This window comes from Cheilinus undulatus, linkage group 20 (genome assembly GCF_018320785.1).
Source record: "Cheilinus undulatus linkage group 20, ASM1832078v1, whole genome shotgun sequence".
Lineage (NCBI taxonomy): Eukaryota > Metazoa > Chordata > Actinopteri > Labriformes > Labridae > Cheilinus > Cheilinus undulatus.
Window position 1 is genome coordinate 31734599 of NC_054884.1, and position 17990 is coordinate 31752588.

Below are 17990 nucleotides of genomic sequence, written 5' to 3' on the forward strand. Positions count from 1 at the left end.
AGCTATGTCAGCTAGGTAAAGTAGGTAACAAAACTAACATGACTTAATCTAAAGCTAACAAGGCTATGTTAGCCAAGTATACTACATAGGTAATATAGAGCCATAACTACTGTAGCTTAAGCTAAAGCAAATGAAGCTACGTAAGCTACAAAAGCTGTATAGGTATTCATAGGTATTGTAGCTACTAATGTAGCTTAATCAAAAGCTAATGAAGCTTTTTTAGCCACATACACCTCATAGGTAATGTAGCTACATAACTTAGGTAGCTAAAACTCAAGTAAACAAAGCTACATTAGCTGTGTTAGATTATGCTACGTTTGTTGAAGCTAGACCTGTTTAAGAAGTAGTTATGTGAACAGTGTCAGCTTTAGCTACCAATGTTTAGCTTGCAATTTGGTTATTTCATGGATGCCAGACTCTGTTTATTGATAAAGCTGAATTAAATTAAAAAAAAAAAAATCTAAAAGGTTGTACCGGCAAAGTCTGTCCCCTCCGTTATGACAGAGGCAGCATCTCACAGTAGTGGCCTGTAAGAGGGGTCGTCTGAGCTCTGCAGTCTGCAGCCAGACTCCTCTCTGCCCATCAGTCTTTGTAGTCGGGTTAGGGGTCCTGTAGACAGCCATTTATTGTCAGGTATTAATATGAAAGTGTCAATGCATAAAGATGCCAAAGATTTATTGCAGCGCTGAGGCAGAAATGCACAATGACATCAAGACTCACAGAAGAACCCTCCTGCTCTGCAACAGTTTGTCCATTATAAACAAAGTTTTTCCTTTAAATCTTAAAGAAAAGTCATCCTTTCCATCACAAAGATGCATTTAACTATGGGTATTTCTTTAATATAAAACGATTATCTCTTGAGGGGAAATTAAAGTGAGTCACATCCATCAGAAATGCCTTGAAGGGTAAAAACCTGTCCCAAAGAGCTGTTGACTGAGAATTGCAAACTAAATTAAGCACTTTTTATGCAGAGGAGCCCCTTTCAAAATAAAAATCCAGCTTCAAATCCCTCTTAAAAGTAAAATTCTTGAAGTGTTAGTGTGCATGTGAAGTTGCTCAGCCCACAAACCACAGGGGTCTTTTTTATCTCACAGGCTGACTTCTCTAAACAATGGGAGCTTTGCTGGTATCAGGATCCTGAGGGGGCAAACATCTGTACTCGACATGAGTGAGCGGCAAATTGTTTGTCAGTCTGTGAGTACATGTAGGATTCAAAAGAGGAGGAAACTCTGATAAAGATGTTCATTATCTAGCCTGAATTCTCTCTGACTCTCAGTTTTAAATAGAAGTGCTTGTTTTTGTGATTATTCCACTGGAACTACTATTGGAAGTGATAATTTTAATAGAAATATGCCTCTTCAGTGGAGAAAGTAGAATTGCATCCAACACAAGACCTCTAATCCTCGAGGCGAGCTCTGCGCCCACTTCAGTCTTTTGTTCTTCTTCTGTGGTGCATGAAGACCTTTGTAGTCCAGCGTTACAATTAATTTTCTGTTCGTTTAGCAGCAGGAAGTCGAGTCAGAAGCCCTTCGCTGTAACTTTTCTCCTGTGAATTGCCTTTTTGTTCCAAGGTGCCAACCTTCCCTCCGCATAACCCCCACCCTCAGACGGTCTGACCTCTAAATGGGGAAGTTTTATGCAGTTGACCTTTGACTTTAACGTCTCCGTATTTATGCCTGAGAAAATAGTGAAATTATGACACTTAACGCTGTCGCCTGCATGTGTCTGGAGCTGCTCTGTGAAGACTGAGCGCCATTGAGACCACATGTCAATTCATCACAGCCTTCAGTCGCACTTTATAGTGACAAAAATTTACCCTGACCTCCCATTAAACAGCATTTTAGAAAGACAACAGTCAAGGCAGCAAACTGTAGTTTTCTTTAAGAGTGTTAAATTATAGCTGTAAAGGGAAACATATAGTTTAACTGAATTGTAAAAACATTATTGTTGTGTTATTTTTACTGCATATCATCACAATCATGACACTGTGCTCATATTCAGTACAACTGCACACTCTCCAGTGTGATATTATAAAACAGTCATACAAGCAGGTTATAGTAAACAGCCACTACCAGCATGTTTTTATTATTTATGGCTTATTTAGTCATTCATTTTGCTCCACTTAAAACAAGTTGACATACCATGTCACTCAAGGGAATGCTGTTGTACCAGATATAAGCATGATAATCAGCATACTGGTTTTAAGTTCAACAGCACTCCCTCCAGTGTAATCTAGCTTTTGTAAGACAGATGTATCAGTTACTGTCAAAGAGATTGTTATTATTGGCTCATCAAATCAATCACTGAACTCTGCTCATGGCACACAGTTAGTAGGAGAAATAACCAAAGAGGGAATGCTGTTGTAGTGAATATCTGCATGAAAATGATGATGTCCTAAAGAAGCAAGCACAAGATACTTGTGCTCTACAGAGAGCATAAGCGCTTAGCAGAGAAGGCCCTAAACCTGGTTAAATTCTTACTATTCCCCTCAACAGTGCCAACCAATGGGCAGCAAGAAGCACACTTTACTGGGTTCGTCAAGTAGGAACCATCTCCAGAGGGCTGAACGGCGATCTCCAGTGTCCCAGAGCCACTTCCCTCCATGCTCGCTGTCATCGCCAACCATGCCAACACGGAGACATTCTCTTACTACCCTGCCTTACAACGCGGTCATCACAGCCCAACCAGTATTGCCACATTCAACGTGCCCAAGCTTAGCGAAAGGTTTGGGGAAGCAGAGTTAAGAGGCATTGCCCTGACTGGAGCTAGCACTGCAAAAGATGATATTCGGTCCAAGAGCACATATTCCAGGGATACTGCTCAAATCAAAGGCTGATACAGATTGATACAGTTGCATTTAGCAGCGAGGCATCAGCTCACTCAAAACACTCATTAGAATAAAGCTCAACTTTTGAAGCAGCGCCACACTCATCAATGTCATTCTCCCTTAATGACCAATCATAGCCAAGAAGAGGCAGGGCTTATGATATGAGCTTTGTCAGCACTGACGGAGGAGAAACTGATCTAACTTGTCATTTAAGGGATAAAGTTTTCAGGTCTACACTCAATGTCAACGTCAGGATAGCATCCTTTTCATTGTTTCATGTTCTCTTTGTGATACTTCCTTTTAAAACTGAAAATGATAAGAGCACAGAGCTATATTTTTAAAAATGATATGTTATGGATACTGCAAGGGAAATCAAGAGTCAACTTTCCCAACCTAATAACAGTAAACGCTGAAGAGATGGGCTCTGAAACAGAGGATTGTGGACACAGGCCCTAACCACAAAGTCTTAACCAACAAAACATGCCTTACTATCTCATTAATAGGACTCTCAGAACATACAGTCAACATACCTATAAAAGTCTGGTCATGATTTTCCAAATCTTCGTTTGGGGGTATTTGGTCTTGGTTGAGGTTGTTAAGAACTTTCTGTTTCTCCTCCATGTTTGGATACTGCCCTGAGAAGATCCTTGATTGGAGGGATGTGTCAAGGAAGCCATCAGTGTCAATCGTAGCCTGTCCAAACAGTACCTTTATAACATGCAGCCCTGGTTAACCTGAAGTGGCCCAGGAGGACACACCCTCAGGTGAAACTGGGTCAGTGACTCTGGTAATGACCCTCAGGTGACCACCCGATCATTAGCATACTAATGGCCTGAGATTTTCTGGCTCCAGCCACAGCTCTTTGAAACAGAAGAGGCCTTTTGGAGGAGAGGCAAAACATCTTCAAGAGCCTGAATCAAGTCCAGTTGCCTCCTTGATGAAGAGTTGGATACTAAAATGAGAGAATGATGCTATACTTCAGATTAGCCGAATAATCAGAGTGCTGATATACAGCATAACAACACACTCTTTGGTGTAATATTGCCCTTATAAACATTATTCAGTCATTATTGGGGTCCCATTTAGAAAATACTGTTACCATGGTAATTTCACCCAAGAGCTAATGCTGTTGTACTATCTGCATGATAATCACAGCATGCTGCTATGAAGTATAACAGCATTACTAACAACAGATTGTAATTTAAGGCTTATTTAGTTTCATCAACACAAATAATTTTGATCTGGACTTGTGCCAAGTAAGTCAAGCATTTTTCTACACTGCAGTTTCGTGCTACTTTCTTTATTTAAACATGTATTTACATTTACATTCCTCCTGTAGCCAGATAAGAGGTAGTTTACAGATGCTTTTGTGGCCTTCTTGATTCTGTGGTTATGGCTTGATCATGCTTCTGCTGATATGTTAACTAAAAGTACTTAAAACACCTAAGGCAGAGTGATACACAGAGTCAAAAGTTCAGTGCTGTTATACTTCATTAAAGTGCTCATGGATTTAATCTTGCCCAGTCACATGAGTTGTTTGTTGTTTAGTGCTCGTATTGAAACAAATCTATGAGATACTGCTGTAAGCGTTCACAGTAGACTTGGACTTCAGAGGGACTGGCTGAAGCACTCATGTCTTGCCACTGAATTGGTCTATTTGAAGGTCTAGTGGGCCCCCTAGAGGACAAACACCGGAAAATCAATGCAGCCTCTGAGTAATAGCACAGAATCATCCAACTTTGAATGTGCCATAGCCTCTGGTGATAAATCACTGGTTGTTTTTGTTTTTGTGTGGGTCTTTTGTATAGAAAAGGTCTCACAGATAGAAAATAATCTCTTTGCAATTATCAGAATACATTCCAGATGTCGCGCTGTAAAAACAGATGGCCTCATTGTGCAATCAGTCAATTCTTAAATGAGAAAGAAAAACCTAATGATATAAACACAAACAAAATCAAGAGGCATGGAAAAATCCTGCTGCTTTTATAGTTCCATTTAACAATGATTCTTTGTGAGGGTTTTCATCAAACTTGGCTGATTCAGTGTCATATCTACGGTCGAAATCCAGCAGTATTTCTGAGCTGTGACTCGAGGATGATCTTCTATTGGGGGCTAACAGGCCTGCGCACAGGATGGGCTGGGCCCATGAAAAAACCAGTGAATGGGCCCTCCCCAGCTCTGATTTATCTGTAATGCCAATGCATGTGTGTTGGACCAGTAGCATTGGTGCTAGCATGCTGGTTAACAGTTATCTCATTTTGGTGCTGAAAAGTGTGTCAAGCTATGGGTCTGATGTTGAAAATGTATGATTGTGCCACTTTTTTACTTTGCCACTTATAACCCATTGTCAACATGTTCCTTGCCAATTCTAACGCCTTTTAGCCCAATTTGATCATTTCGTCACCACTTATTTGCCACTTTGAATACATTTTAACTGTTTTTTTGCAACTTGTAACCCATTTTTACTATTTTTGATCAGTTATTCACAATTTCTGACTCGTTTTTGCCACTTAAATGCCACTTTTTATCAATTTCTTTGCCACTTTTAACCCACTTTTGACCAATTTTTTTGCCCCTTTTAACTGTTTTTCACTTCTTCTTTGCCACTTTAAACCACTCCAATCCAATTTTCTCCCTTATATTAGTTAATTTTTGCAATTTTTGCCACTTTTGACCCATTTTCACTATTTTATAACCCATCTTTGCCGCTTTTTGCGACTTCTCACCTGTTTTTCACAACTGTTAACCACTTTAGATCCATTTTCACCACTTTGTTGCCACTTAAATTAATTTTCCCAGTTTTTTGGCACCTATATTTTGTCATTAATTGCCCCTTTTAACCCATTTGGCCACTCTTTGTCCTTTACATCCATTTTTACACAATTTTTGGCACTTTTCACCCTTTTTTGGACACTTTGAGCCACTCTCAACCCATTTTTTCACTTTCAACCATATTAAAGTTCATATTTGCCACCTTTTTGCCACTATTAGGCAATTTTACCAATTTTTTGCTACTGTAAATGTCTTTAAGCCAATATTATTTTGTATTTTTCTATTTTTTCGCATTCTTTTGCCGTATTAGCCCATTTTCATATTGTTGTATTTTGTTTGTTTGTTTTTTGTTTTTTTGTTTTTTGCCTCTTTAAACCAAGTCTTGCCACTTTTAACCCATTTTTGCATCATTTTGCCTTTTTTTTCCAGTCGTCACAGTTTCTTCTACTTTGTCTTCTGGAATCCTGGTCTTCCTTCCCAAATGGTTTAGTTCATTGTCCCCATCCACACTGTTATCATTACTTAAAAAATGGTAATTCTGTTTAAAGACGGGGTTTACATCTGGAAAAGACTATAATGACAGCATTACCAAATAAAGTTCCATGCTGATCTGGTAAGAACGACTATTATTCAGGTTTAAAATGAAATATGTTTATCACAGCCGAACTTTACAATGGCTCATGCTTTTGCTGACCTCCATGTGCTCCCTATTAGGCAGTGCCCTGGAAAGCTCTCCCCTTTATACTTCCCTTACGGACAGCCTTGGTGGTTAGTCTAGAACATGAGGAGTAAGAAGTCAGCAGTTGTCTCTTTGATCGTCATCCTCATGTGTAGTCGCAGCAGTTTCTCTCTGGTTCAATCAAAGGCCATCGAACACGGCGTCGTCTAACTGCAGCAAACAGGATCCTGTCTGCTGTAGACGCACTGCTAAGGTCCAATCAATGACCTCTTATCTGTTTGGCCTAGCTAAATGTGGATATTAATCAGTCCCATATCTGGGTAATGATGTTCCTGTTAATTGCCTCCCATCATCTGGGATGTATCCTCTTTCTCTTATGATCTGTATCTGTAAATGAGGTCGGAAAGTCATACGGCTCTGGTTTCTATACAGAACAGTTGGCAACAGCGAGGTGTGTGTGGCCTGGCATTCAAAGTGTTACTGAGATCAAGGAACTTATTGTCAATCCCATGTGTTATAGCTGGGATCCCTTTATAGCTTCTCTGCTGGCCAATAAAGTCGTGAATTATTGATTTGCCTCCAATTTAGCCCAAAATTAATTTCTAAATATGAAGTTTAATGCTAAAGATATTCACTCTTCCAAAATTAAATGTATTTCTGAAGCAAAGTTTATCTAAAAAAGCAACATCATTCTTAGCTATAATGAGTCACAAAAGCAACAAATAAGAACTGAAATAGGCATGTTTATGTTTAGGTGTCAGAGACTTTCTGCTACATGTGACCATAGCTTTTTAAGTACTAAACTTAATTTTCTAGTCATTTTTGTCAACATCTTTTTGGGATTTTAATGCTGATATCTCAAAAATACTATGCCGTGGTGAGTGGTGTATTGTAATAGCAGAATTTCCAAGAAGTCTGTCATACATCGAGATTTTTAATGGCATTCTGGTATTAATGGAGGTTTTTGTAAGTGAGCAGAAATGCTCTCTTAACTACTTTAGCCTGTGAAATTTTCCATTTGGGTAAGCTACAACTAACTAAGATGTTATTCAACAGGAGAAACAGTTCTGAACTTTCTCTCAAAAGGCATGTGGGACACTCCACGGTCAAGTGGAAGTTCTCTCTCGCCAGCAGACAAAACGCTATGTTTGGTGGACACCAAACACTGCACACAAACACACCATCCCCACTGTAAAGCATGGTGGTGGCAGCATCATGCTGGGGGGATGCTTCTCGGCAGCCGGCCCTGGAAGGCTTGTAAAGGTACGGGGTGAAATGAATGCGGCAAAATATTGGTTAATTCTGGAGGGCAATCTTCAGTCTGCAAGAGAACTACAGCTTGGGATATGTTGTTTTTTTAACAGCGAAAGCTACACAGAAATGGTTTTAAGACAAGGAGAATGTTCTGGAGCGTCAAAGCCCTGACCTCAGTCCAATAGAGAATTTATGGCTGGACTTTAAAAGAGCTGTTCATGTCTGGTTCCTGTGCAACCTAACAGAGCTTTGGCAATTTTGCAAAGAAAGGAGTGAAATTGCAGTGTCCCACTGAGCAAGTCTGATGGAGACCTATCCACTCAGAAATCAGTGTTCACTTTGAAATTAAAGAGGTTTTCTTGTTATTTTTTTGTCAAAAAAGCTTAATTATATTGACCATGACTGACAGTAAAAAGGGTAAAACATCCAAGTGGGTGAATACTTTTTGTAGGCAATGAAACATGTAGGCATACCAAACCAGGCTGAGATCCATGGAAATGATTTATAGGGTTGTTGTTTGGATGAAAGGTGGGTAAATGATATCAGTTTGTCACTAAAAGCATATTGTTTATTGATGGTATGGAAGCACTAAGTGCATTCAGCTTGTATCCAAATTCCTGAAATGCATCATTAATCCATGATAATGCTTTGTCCAAACATCCCCATTGTTTCTTTTTGTATGGTCTAACCTCTCATGTAGTCTCCCAAACCTTACATAGTCTGATTTTGGTCTCTACTCAAGTTTAAATCCAGGGTGTAAGGAAACAGTCTGACGGTTTACTGCTGTATCTTCAGGACAATGTTGCCAGTATTTTTTCCACAGAGGGATTTAGCCTCTTTTCTTATCATGAGTGTGTTCCCCATGAGAACGTGCTTATTTGCATATTCATTGAGCTCTTTTGCATCTGATGCCCATCTAGTGAGACCTGTAACGGTGTGATATCTGGACAGCTCCAGGGCAAGTCAGCCACTCGTCTGAGTGACATGCAAATATAGAAATACTGCAGACTGCGATTTGGTTAATCACGTTCTATACCATGACGGGTGAGGAGTTCAAACCTGGTAGTGACAAAGCATGACAAAAATTGAAAAATTAATTTGACAAATGAACTATGATGCAAATGTCCTCCTTTGTAGATGGAGATCTGTGCAGAGCAGAGGTCAGCTGAGTTAGACTTAATCGACTTTTTGTCACCTTCAAACGTCAGAACCCTTCCACCAGGAGAGGGTTAACTGTTTTTTTTTTCATACATAAATAAACCTGTACCCTCCTCTCCATGGTCGACCCTTTAGGGCAGCTCAAGGGGGCAGAAGGTCTTAGAGCATTCCTCCATGAAGACTTTCCCTTTTTTTTAACTTAGCTTTGATTTTACGCTCATTATCCCCCCTGCAGCCCAGGACAAGAGACTCTGTACCTGACGCAACAAAGGGGGAGCTGTGCTGCATGACGAAGCTAAGCTGAGCTCGGGGTGTCAGGGGATTTCATTGTCTCCTTACGTCACACTGCCGCTGGAGAAAGGGGGAGGAGGGATGCCTTTATTCCCAGTTTTCTGTGGATCAAATTAATTAGCAGCATAGCCCTCCTGAAAGAGGAGATCCTCTGAAGTGGGCCGTCTAAAGCAGTCGTTGCTCCTCATAAACCTTTTGTTATTCACATGTGCCCAGCTGTTGTGCTGCGGCTGTCAAAGCAGAGGACCTTCTCCCTGATCTTCAACCTCCTCGGCCCTAATGATGCCCTGCAGGCAGCGGGGCGACAGGGCAGGTGGCCGGGTGAAAGGTCTCTACAGACGGGACAAACTCCTCTCACTCTGATGACTTCACTCAGTGTTTGAAGTACCACAAAGCTTCAAAAAGCATGAAGATTTGTTGCTGCTTGACTGATGGAGGGTTTTCTTTCTGATTCATTAACTGATGATGAGAGAAAGCATTCAGCACCCTTCTGCAAACACCAACACCAGATATGGAGGGTACCTTAAGTTCAAACATAGCCAAGTTTAAAGGGAAGTTCTAACTTATAACAAGGTAACTGCACTACTAAAGGTGTGGTACCAGCTGACAGGCCTGCCCAAAGAAATCGCTAGACCCCTGAAAAACCCAGAGAATGGGCCCTCCTTAGTTGGGATTTATTGAAGATTACAATGCATACGTGCTGGATCAGTAGCATTTATTCTAGCATCCTGGCTAACAGTCACCGAAAATGTGTCATGCTATTATTGGGTTATGATGTTGGAAATAATTATTCCTGCACTTCAACCCCCTTTCACTCATTTTAAACATTTTTTTTTCCAATTTTATCCCCCTTTTCACAACTGTTTCCATCAATTGTTGCCCTTTTGCCACTTTATCACATTTTTGAAGCTTTTAGAAAATTTTTGCCAGTCCCTTGCCACTTTTACCACTTTTTAACTGCTTTTCATCACTTTTTAAACCCCTTTTCACCACAGTTTCCAGCCATTTAGCCTCTTTTAACCCATTCTTGCCACATTTATCCCATTTTTTCAGCTTTTATCCAATTGTTGAAACTCTTTTACATCTTTATCCACATTTTAACTGATTTTCATCACTTTTAAAAGTCTTTTTTCACCACTGTCTCCAGCCATTTTGCATCTTTTAACCCATTTTTGCCACTGTTTAACCTCTTTTAACCATTTTAACTGCTTTTCATTACTTTTTAAATCCCTTTTTACCACTGTTTTCAGCCATTTTGCCTCTTTTAACCTAGTCTTGTTATATTTATCCAATTTTTGCACCTTTTAACCAATTTTTGCCACTCTTCAACCTCTTTTTAACCACTGAACAGAACACAGATGCCCTAGCAGTTAGGTTGCGCATCACGTCCACTGGCTGCCCAGGTTCAAACTCAGCCTGTGGCTTCATTCCCACATGTCTCTCTCCCCTGTTTCTGACTCTTTCTCCTTTCCAAAGCTGCAAAAGTGCATATAAAAACGTAGATGCAAACTTCATAACATACATGCATTATCAAGATACAATGAACTGTGATGTAGTACTAGTGTAAATTAAAGAATAAAAACACATTTTTCAATACAATGGGAACAAAAATGAAAGGTTAGTTAGTCCTCGTTTTTATTCACCAACTATTGCAGGCAAACTCCAGGACACTGTCTAAATTTCACAAAAACATTTCAGCAATTTAAACAATATGCAGGAGTTTGCCTGCAGTTTTTGAGGGATTCAGTCCTTTTTAAACATTTATCTCATCAAAGAGATAAAGTCTTGAAAGTTTTGGTACGTTTTGAGAGCTAAGGATCATAAGATGAACAGACTGCATCTTTTTTTAAAACACTAATGGAAAAAAAGAATCACAGTACTGAAAACTTTGACGACCTTAGCTATACGATCCATCTTGAAAATTTAATGAAATAAAAAAGAATCTAAAAAACACCTTTCTATCACAAAAAAATTGACCCCTAAGCTTAAAACTTCCCCTGGGAAAAATCCTGAATAAACTGTGTAAACTGACTGTACTTCAGCTTCAATTTTATAATTATATTAGTAGAAACTTAGTTCCAATTTCTAAAAGATAAAAAAAGAAAACATAAAAGAGCAGTTTCTACTTTAAAGCATGCAGTAATGTCAGGCATAGAGACTCTTGTCTTGGCAACCACTTTATACAATACTGACACCTGGTGGAGCTTAGATTAAACACCATATTTAAATTGAAGGAGCCTTGAGCAAAAATGATAAATGGGAGAGATTTGCTGGCACCTTTGAAAATATATATTTTTTATTTACCTTCTGACATGGCAGTATTTTCTACTGTTTCTTGGTCAGTTTTAGCTCATAGCTCAGTGTCAGACCCCTCTTAGAACAGTTACAGTCCTCCAGCTGTTTCCCTGAGATCAGCCTGAATCCTCCACGCATTCTGACTGGACTCACAGGGCTGATCCTGGGTAAGCTGGTACTAGATTTCATGGACTGTTCTAGATTAAGATGGGATCTTGTTGTAACTGCACACTCAGGAGTCCTTGGTCTCTCTGCTGTACTTGTAGCAAACCCACTCAGCTTCCTGATTGGCCGGGTTGTGTGAGCAATGTGACACTTAGCCCTGCCATGGATTGTGTTCATGACAGTTTGACTGGCTGCTTGCTTTAAAATGGGGATGCAGGTCTTAGGCCTCCTGAGATGAGCGTCTATTGGCAGATCTATTGGGCTCTTGGGTGTCTCAGGACCCCAGGAGTCTCTCAGCTGGGCATTGCGCTCCATGTTGATGCTGGTTTCATCGGTACACCATGCCCTCTGCATAGCATTGACCTTAAGTAGGATGGAGTCACGTGTTAGAGGACGGTGAAGACCTCTCTTCCTCATCCGTGCGCTTGCTGCCTTTTCACTCAGCATCACCGACTCATCAGCACTTTTACAGTGCTCTTTACCTGAGAAAGAGGAGTTCATTTACAGCAACTGTTTTTAAACACATCTAATATTTTCCTCTTGAGCTTACTTTGTGCATGATTTTTAGTTGAGGTAGCAGAGCAGCAGGTGTGGTAAAGCAGCTTAGATCTCTCTGGTCTCTTGTTGAAGTTGTGCATCTTCTGGCTGGGTGAAGTAGCTTTTTTGGTGTGATTCTGACACACTTCATCACCTCTGCCTCTCTCTGTTGACTCTGTGTAATCCCAGAACACTTTAGCAAACTGGTAGTGCTTCACACAGGAGGCTGAGTTCACTAGAATACTGAAAAAAGGGAGTGGGGACAAAATAAGAAAGGTCTTACTACATGTTTACACAATACCTGAGGAATTAGAAAAAAAGGGTTTTGTGACTTCACCTGTTGTCATGAAAGTGCAGCGACATTAATCGTCCTGTTTCAGCCTCTGCCTTGATTTCTCTCAGACAATCTCCAGTGAGAAAATTGAACACTCGGATCTTTCCATCAGCACAGCCAGTAATGACACGGAGGTACAGGAGAGTCAGAGATTTCACCTCCCTGAAGGAAAGGGCAAGATATGTTTGAGTTTAAATGAATTTAAATGCAATGAATCTGTCATTCCCCCATTTGTTCAGTTGGAAGGGGAATTTTAGCTCTTACAAATGACTTAAATAGTCATTTATAGGTAATAAGGGAAGAAAAGGTGATAAGAAAATATCTATATAAAGACAAGGTACATTCTCTGCTTACTTTGGGTGGTTGAAGGTCATCAGACAATCTTTAACATCACAGTTGGTGCTCCAGGCCATGACCTGCCCAACAGAGTCCCCAGACAAAAGATGCCACTCATCAAGGAACAGACAGTTCACTGAATTCTTGTGGTCATTGATCACCTTAAAGAAATTTAACATGAAAAAAAAGACAAGAAATGAAAAAAGAAGTGTGAAGAATAATATATATGTCATGAAATGTTTATCAAGAGAGTCTGTTTTTCTCCATATGACTCATAATCTCACCCTGAGCAGCGCTGCATTCTCCATGTCCCATATTTTGATGAACCCTCGATTGCAGCTGCTATACACTGTCGTTTTGTTGATCTTCACACATTGGACAGGACTTGGGTGCTTGAAATTTAGATCCTCAAAAAGCTTTCCTGTGTGCAGACTCCACACTGATAGGATGGTGGTTAAATTAATCATAAATAGAAATACTTTATCATTATTTAAACATTCAAACATGCAGATTATTCTTCTACTCTAAAAGTTGTGAGCAACAACAATAAAGAGCTGATTCATTACAGTACAAGGGCAAAAACAAATCCAAGCAACTGAATTGCAATTTTCTTTTCAAGTCCTAAATTGAAGGTGATTTTTTTCTGTAGGAAGTGCAAAAATCAAAACATCGAAGCATGATATTGGCTTATCGTACTCATGCCGACAAATTTCAACTGCTCTAGCCTGGTTATGCTTTGCTGCTCCTTCTGCAAGCTGCTTTTTGCAACCCTCCTCCACCCCAGCTCCTCCTTTATTCTCCTTCTAACTTAATCATGTCATTCTGTTGTCACTGATGCCTGCTCTGCTCTGGGGTTTATTGCTGCTTCTCTCCCTGCTTCAGGCTTTTTTTGTAGGCACAGGAAAGGCAGGAACGTGTGCTGTTCCTGCTTGATGCTTTCCACGTAGGCTCATGGAAGGGCAGGGGGATCCTTGAACAGCCACAACACCAAATATAAATAATGGCAATAAGTGCAAATTTATAACTGCTAAAAACTGGTCCTGACTGAACTATATGTTTTTATTTCCATCCATTCTTTCTGCTAATCCCAGACCAGATCTAGGCAAGCTGACCCAGACATTTCTCTCCCCAGCAATAGTTTCTAGGGCCTCCTGGGAGATCCTGAGACATTTCTAGGCCAGAAGGGATGTATAATCTTCCCAGCAAGTCCTGGGTCAATCCAAGTTTGATGTGCCCAGAAGACCTCCACAAACAGGAGGCATCCTTATCAGATGCCTGAAACGGCTCATCTGGCTCCTTTTGATGAAGAGTAGCAGCTTTGCTCCAAGCTCCCCCTGGATGCCTGAACTCTTCGCCCTTTCTCCAAAGCTGAGCCCAACAAATTTGTATTTATAACCTCTACATGATATTTTTTCATCATGTTTTACTAATTTGCAAACATTCATAATATAATAATGCTTACAAATGCAAATATAAAGGTTTCCCTTTAAAGTCACTGCACAACGTACCTAAAAAACTAAAACTGCAAAACTAAGAAAATCTCTTAGTGTAGGTCCAATTACCATTTTATAATATAAAAAGTCAGTAGCTGTGTCACAAACAAATTTGAAAGGCTAAGTTTGTTGATATTGCAATCATAACAAGCTGATTCACTTCTTTAACCCTGAAAAGTAGATGGGATTGGCCAGATTCAATGTCGGTCATCAGGCTGATCCATCTTGCAAAGCTTTGTTCCTGGTCAGGGAACGAGCTATCAAATCAGTGTCATGTGAGGAGAAAGAGGCAGTAGATACTGGTTTAATTTAGTCAAAGCAACTGAAATCCTGTAAACATGGCAGCAGGTAAAGAGATTTGAAGAAGCTATAGTTGTTTTATCAGAACTGGGGAACATTTCTTTATGTAAAGAAAAGAACAAAGACCCACACTGAAAGATGTTTTTTCTCGACCAGCTTCAACTAGAGTCTATATTATTGACATGACAATGGCTGACTATCAAGCTTACTTACTTCCTGGTGGTGGCACATGCCTTCTCCACCACGTTTTGTTGCCTTTTTGGCCTTTAACATAGCCAAGGACACAACATTCTCCCAACCACATTCTGGATTTGTTCTTTGTTTAAGGGTTTTGCCCTTCCTAAACACCATCAATGGGGTGTTGCTCAGATAAATATGAAACACATCCCATGTCATGGATATCTAAAACAGTCTGGCATGTCAGGCTATCATCCTTACTTATGAGATGAGATCAACTCTGAACAATGAGGTTTATCTTTCACATTCTTCCTACCTTTAACAAGACAGTCTTTGGCTCCTGAAACAAGTCTATCACCATGAACGTCCAGACAGTTTACAGCTCTAGTGTGACCGTACAGAATCATCAAACAAGTGTCTGTCTTCAGATTCCAACACCTATGGGTGAAAGAAAACAACACATAAACACCCACTCTTTCAAGTCTGCTCAGTCATGGGCATGAATTATTATATGTATTTTATTATATGTATTCCTAAAATGTGATACTGCATATTTGCAAGATGTTAGCAATCTTTTATTTTCCATCAGACAGTTGGAGTTGGTATTTTTTTAAAGTTGAGATGATTTGAATCCAGCTGCACTAAAAAATATACTAGTAACGTGAAAATGTACTTGGCAATAAAACTTGATTCTGATGTATGATGTGACTAATTATTAACTTGAGTATGAATGGTTTTAATTCTAACTGGTGTTGGAGGGAACTCAGTATCAGCAAGCAGTCAAGGCTTAGTATTAGAAATCAGAGCATCACTAGTTATGATGCACAAGTTTTCATCTCCTCCTCACCTGATACTTGAGTCCCAGCTGGCAGAAATCAGCAAGTCTCGTTCCTCACAGAGTAGCACCACCTGGATGCCGCCAACATGACCCTTCAGCTTCGACACGGTTTTAGTTTGTGACGTCACATATAGCAGATTCACCACACAGTCTTTAGAGCCTGTGGCCATCAACGATCTGCCTCTGTAGTCTACCACACGATGAGGGTCTTCCCTGTCAAACACAACCATTAGTATTTCTTTTATTATGCAGTGATAAAAGACAGAAAAATGTGCTTACAGATACATCACAAAAATACAACACTTACTGCTCCACTAGAACCGTGGTAAAATATGCACCACAGTAAACATTTCGCTCTTCCATTTGCACCATTTTGGTTTTGATTTTGGCATAAGCAGCTTCAAACAGCTTGACCTGACAAAAATATGTCAAAAATTATGTTTGGGATGTGAAAACAGGAAGTAAACAAAGGTTGGCTTTTTTACCTTTTGAATGGGAGGTTGAGTATTTGTTTCCTCATCGTCTCTAACAGGTACCGGAACAGCAACAATTTTAGCATAAGTAGGGCTGACTGTTCTCATCCCTTTGTTTTTCTTCAAAAGAAAAGGTATATTATTTAAACACTGTTTCAAAAGAAGCTTTAGCTTACTTTAAATACTTGCAAATACATAAACAAGCTAATCATATTAAGTATTCTACCTCCATCATGGCCTTTATTTTATCTTGAAACTTTCTTGCTAACTTCTTTTCCTCCAGAGTTTCCTGTGCGAGGTACTGCCAGTATCGACAAACCTTCTGACAGACTCTAAGAGTGTTTTCATCCAACAGACCTGGTTGAGACACAGATGCACAATTGAATTATTGGATATGTGTACAATAGACTGTATAATATGACATATTTGAGAGCAACACTAGGTAATGTTGACTGAAGGTCCAGTGAAAATCCAGTGAATTAATTGCCTAATTGATGCCTTTGTAGCCAGTTGCATCATTATACAGGCATGTGGAAGACTCTATGTTCAAGTGGGGGAAAGCTCTTTGGTCTGATGAGACCAAAATGGTGCTTTTGGGGCCATCAGACAAAGCGCTATGTCTGACAGACACATCACCACAAACACACCATCCCACTGTAAAGCATGGTGGTGGCAGCATCATGCTGTGGGAGTGCTTCTTGGCAGCCGGCCCTGGATGGCTTGTATAGGTAGAGGGTAAAATAAATATGGCAAAATATAGGAAAAACCATCAAGGATTATCTTATTTAGTCTGTAAGAGAACTTTGGCTTGGGAGAAGACATCTGATATGATAGTATCTGTGACTTTAAGGCAATGTCAATGCACACTTTCAAATAGATACACAGATATCATAAAGAGTATCAGTACATGAGATATTAACAGCACATGAGTATGTTTATGGTAACAAAAGCAAATTAGGGGTGAACTAGTGTTGCGTGAGTTTGTAACATACCTAATATTCTCTTTGACAGGTAAACATGCAGGCAGCCTATGAAGTCTCTGTATCTGCTGACTCCTGATGCAGACTTTAAGGATCCAGGAACCACCATAAGAGCAGGGTCCTCTGAGTCTTCACTCTCCTTACATTTCCGACTGCTTTCTTTAAAAACAGTAGGAATTTAAAGTAATAAAAATGAGTCACGATTAACGCAATAATGTGTGTTGTTGCGTAGATACCATGTCGCAGTAAATCAAATCATAAAAGCAATCCCTCAAGAGCAAACACTGCAACTGCATCCGTCCTTTGTCGACCTCTAGCGGTAGTAAGGTGGAGTAGCAGAGCAACTACAAGGTAAGCTTGCACAATTCATAAGTTAAATTACCGCAATGACAAAGTAAATGTGAAATAAGAGGTAAAGTGCAAACAAATACAAAATTTTTTAACTTATTGATATGATTAAAATGTATATTTATAATTACAGAGATGTGCTTTTACCATTATATGGCAGAAATCCTCGTTTTTTTCTGGCTAGAAGCACGCTTGTCAAATTGGTAATCATATGTAACATTTCTGAGTCACAAAATGAGAAAAGGCGGCAAAGATAGCGCAACTTCAACCACTCGGTGCTGCTGTTGAACCAGTCCAGTATACGTTTCAAGTCCAGTCCGACTGGTTTCCTTCCCAGTACCCTGTCTGTACTAGAGCTGTACTTTGATGTAAAGGTGGTCTCTTTGACCTGGCGTAGGTAAATAAAGTCCATGAAGTTACGTTCAGCACTCTCTGGATGCTCTCGAGCGTGTTAATGTTCCGACATTGTAAAAGCAGGTTCATTATAAACTTCCTCTTGAAGTCGTCAGAGACTTTCCACAAACACTGAACTGAACCCGGTGGTTTTGCGGCAAAAGCGCAAAATGGACACATCCCGCACATGATGACACATTTTTCAGTCGGTTTGCAGTCCAGTTCAAAAGCTGAAACATTTCCACCCAGTGTAGCGGCCTCCATTGTAATGCTCAAGATGAGTATGTTTAATGTGCGCTACGTCGTCGCCAGACAACCGTTGACGTTGTATTTTATGACC

At 39.9% G+C, this 17990-nt stretch overlaps 1 protein-coding gene across 1 annotated transcript; it reads right to left on the reverse strand.

The window, feature by feature from the left end:
* Window positions 1-11306: 11306 nt before the first annotated feature.
* On the reverse strand, window positions 11307-17914 carry fbxw10 (F-box and WD repeat domain containing 10). The gene is given in 13 exon segments (XM_041816188.1): window positions 11307-11923; window positions 11992-12221; window positions 12316-12474; window positions 12667-12809; window positions 12933-13087; window positions 14935-15056; window positions 15466-15669; window positions 15764-15870; window positions 15942-16049; window positions 16156-16286; window positions 16922-17064; window positions 17389-17629; window positions 17632-17914. Coding segments are annotated over 13 exon segments (2643 nt in total).
* Window positions 17915-17990: the final 76 nt, after the last annotated feature.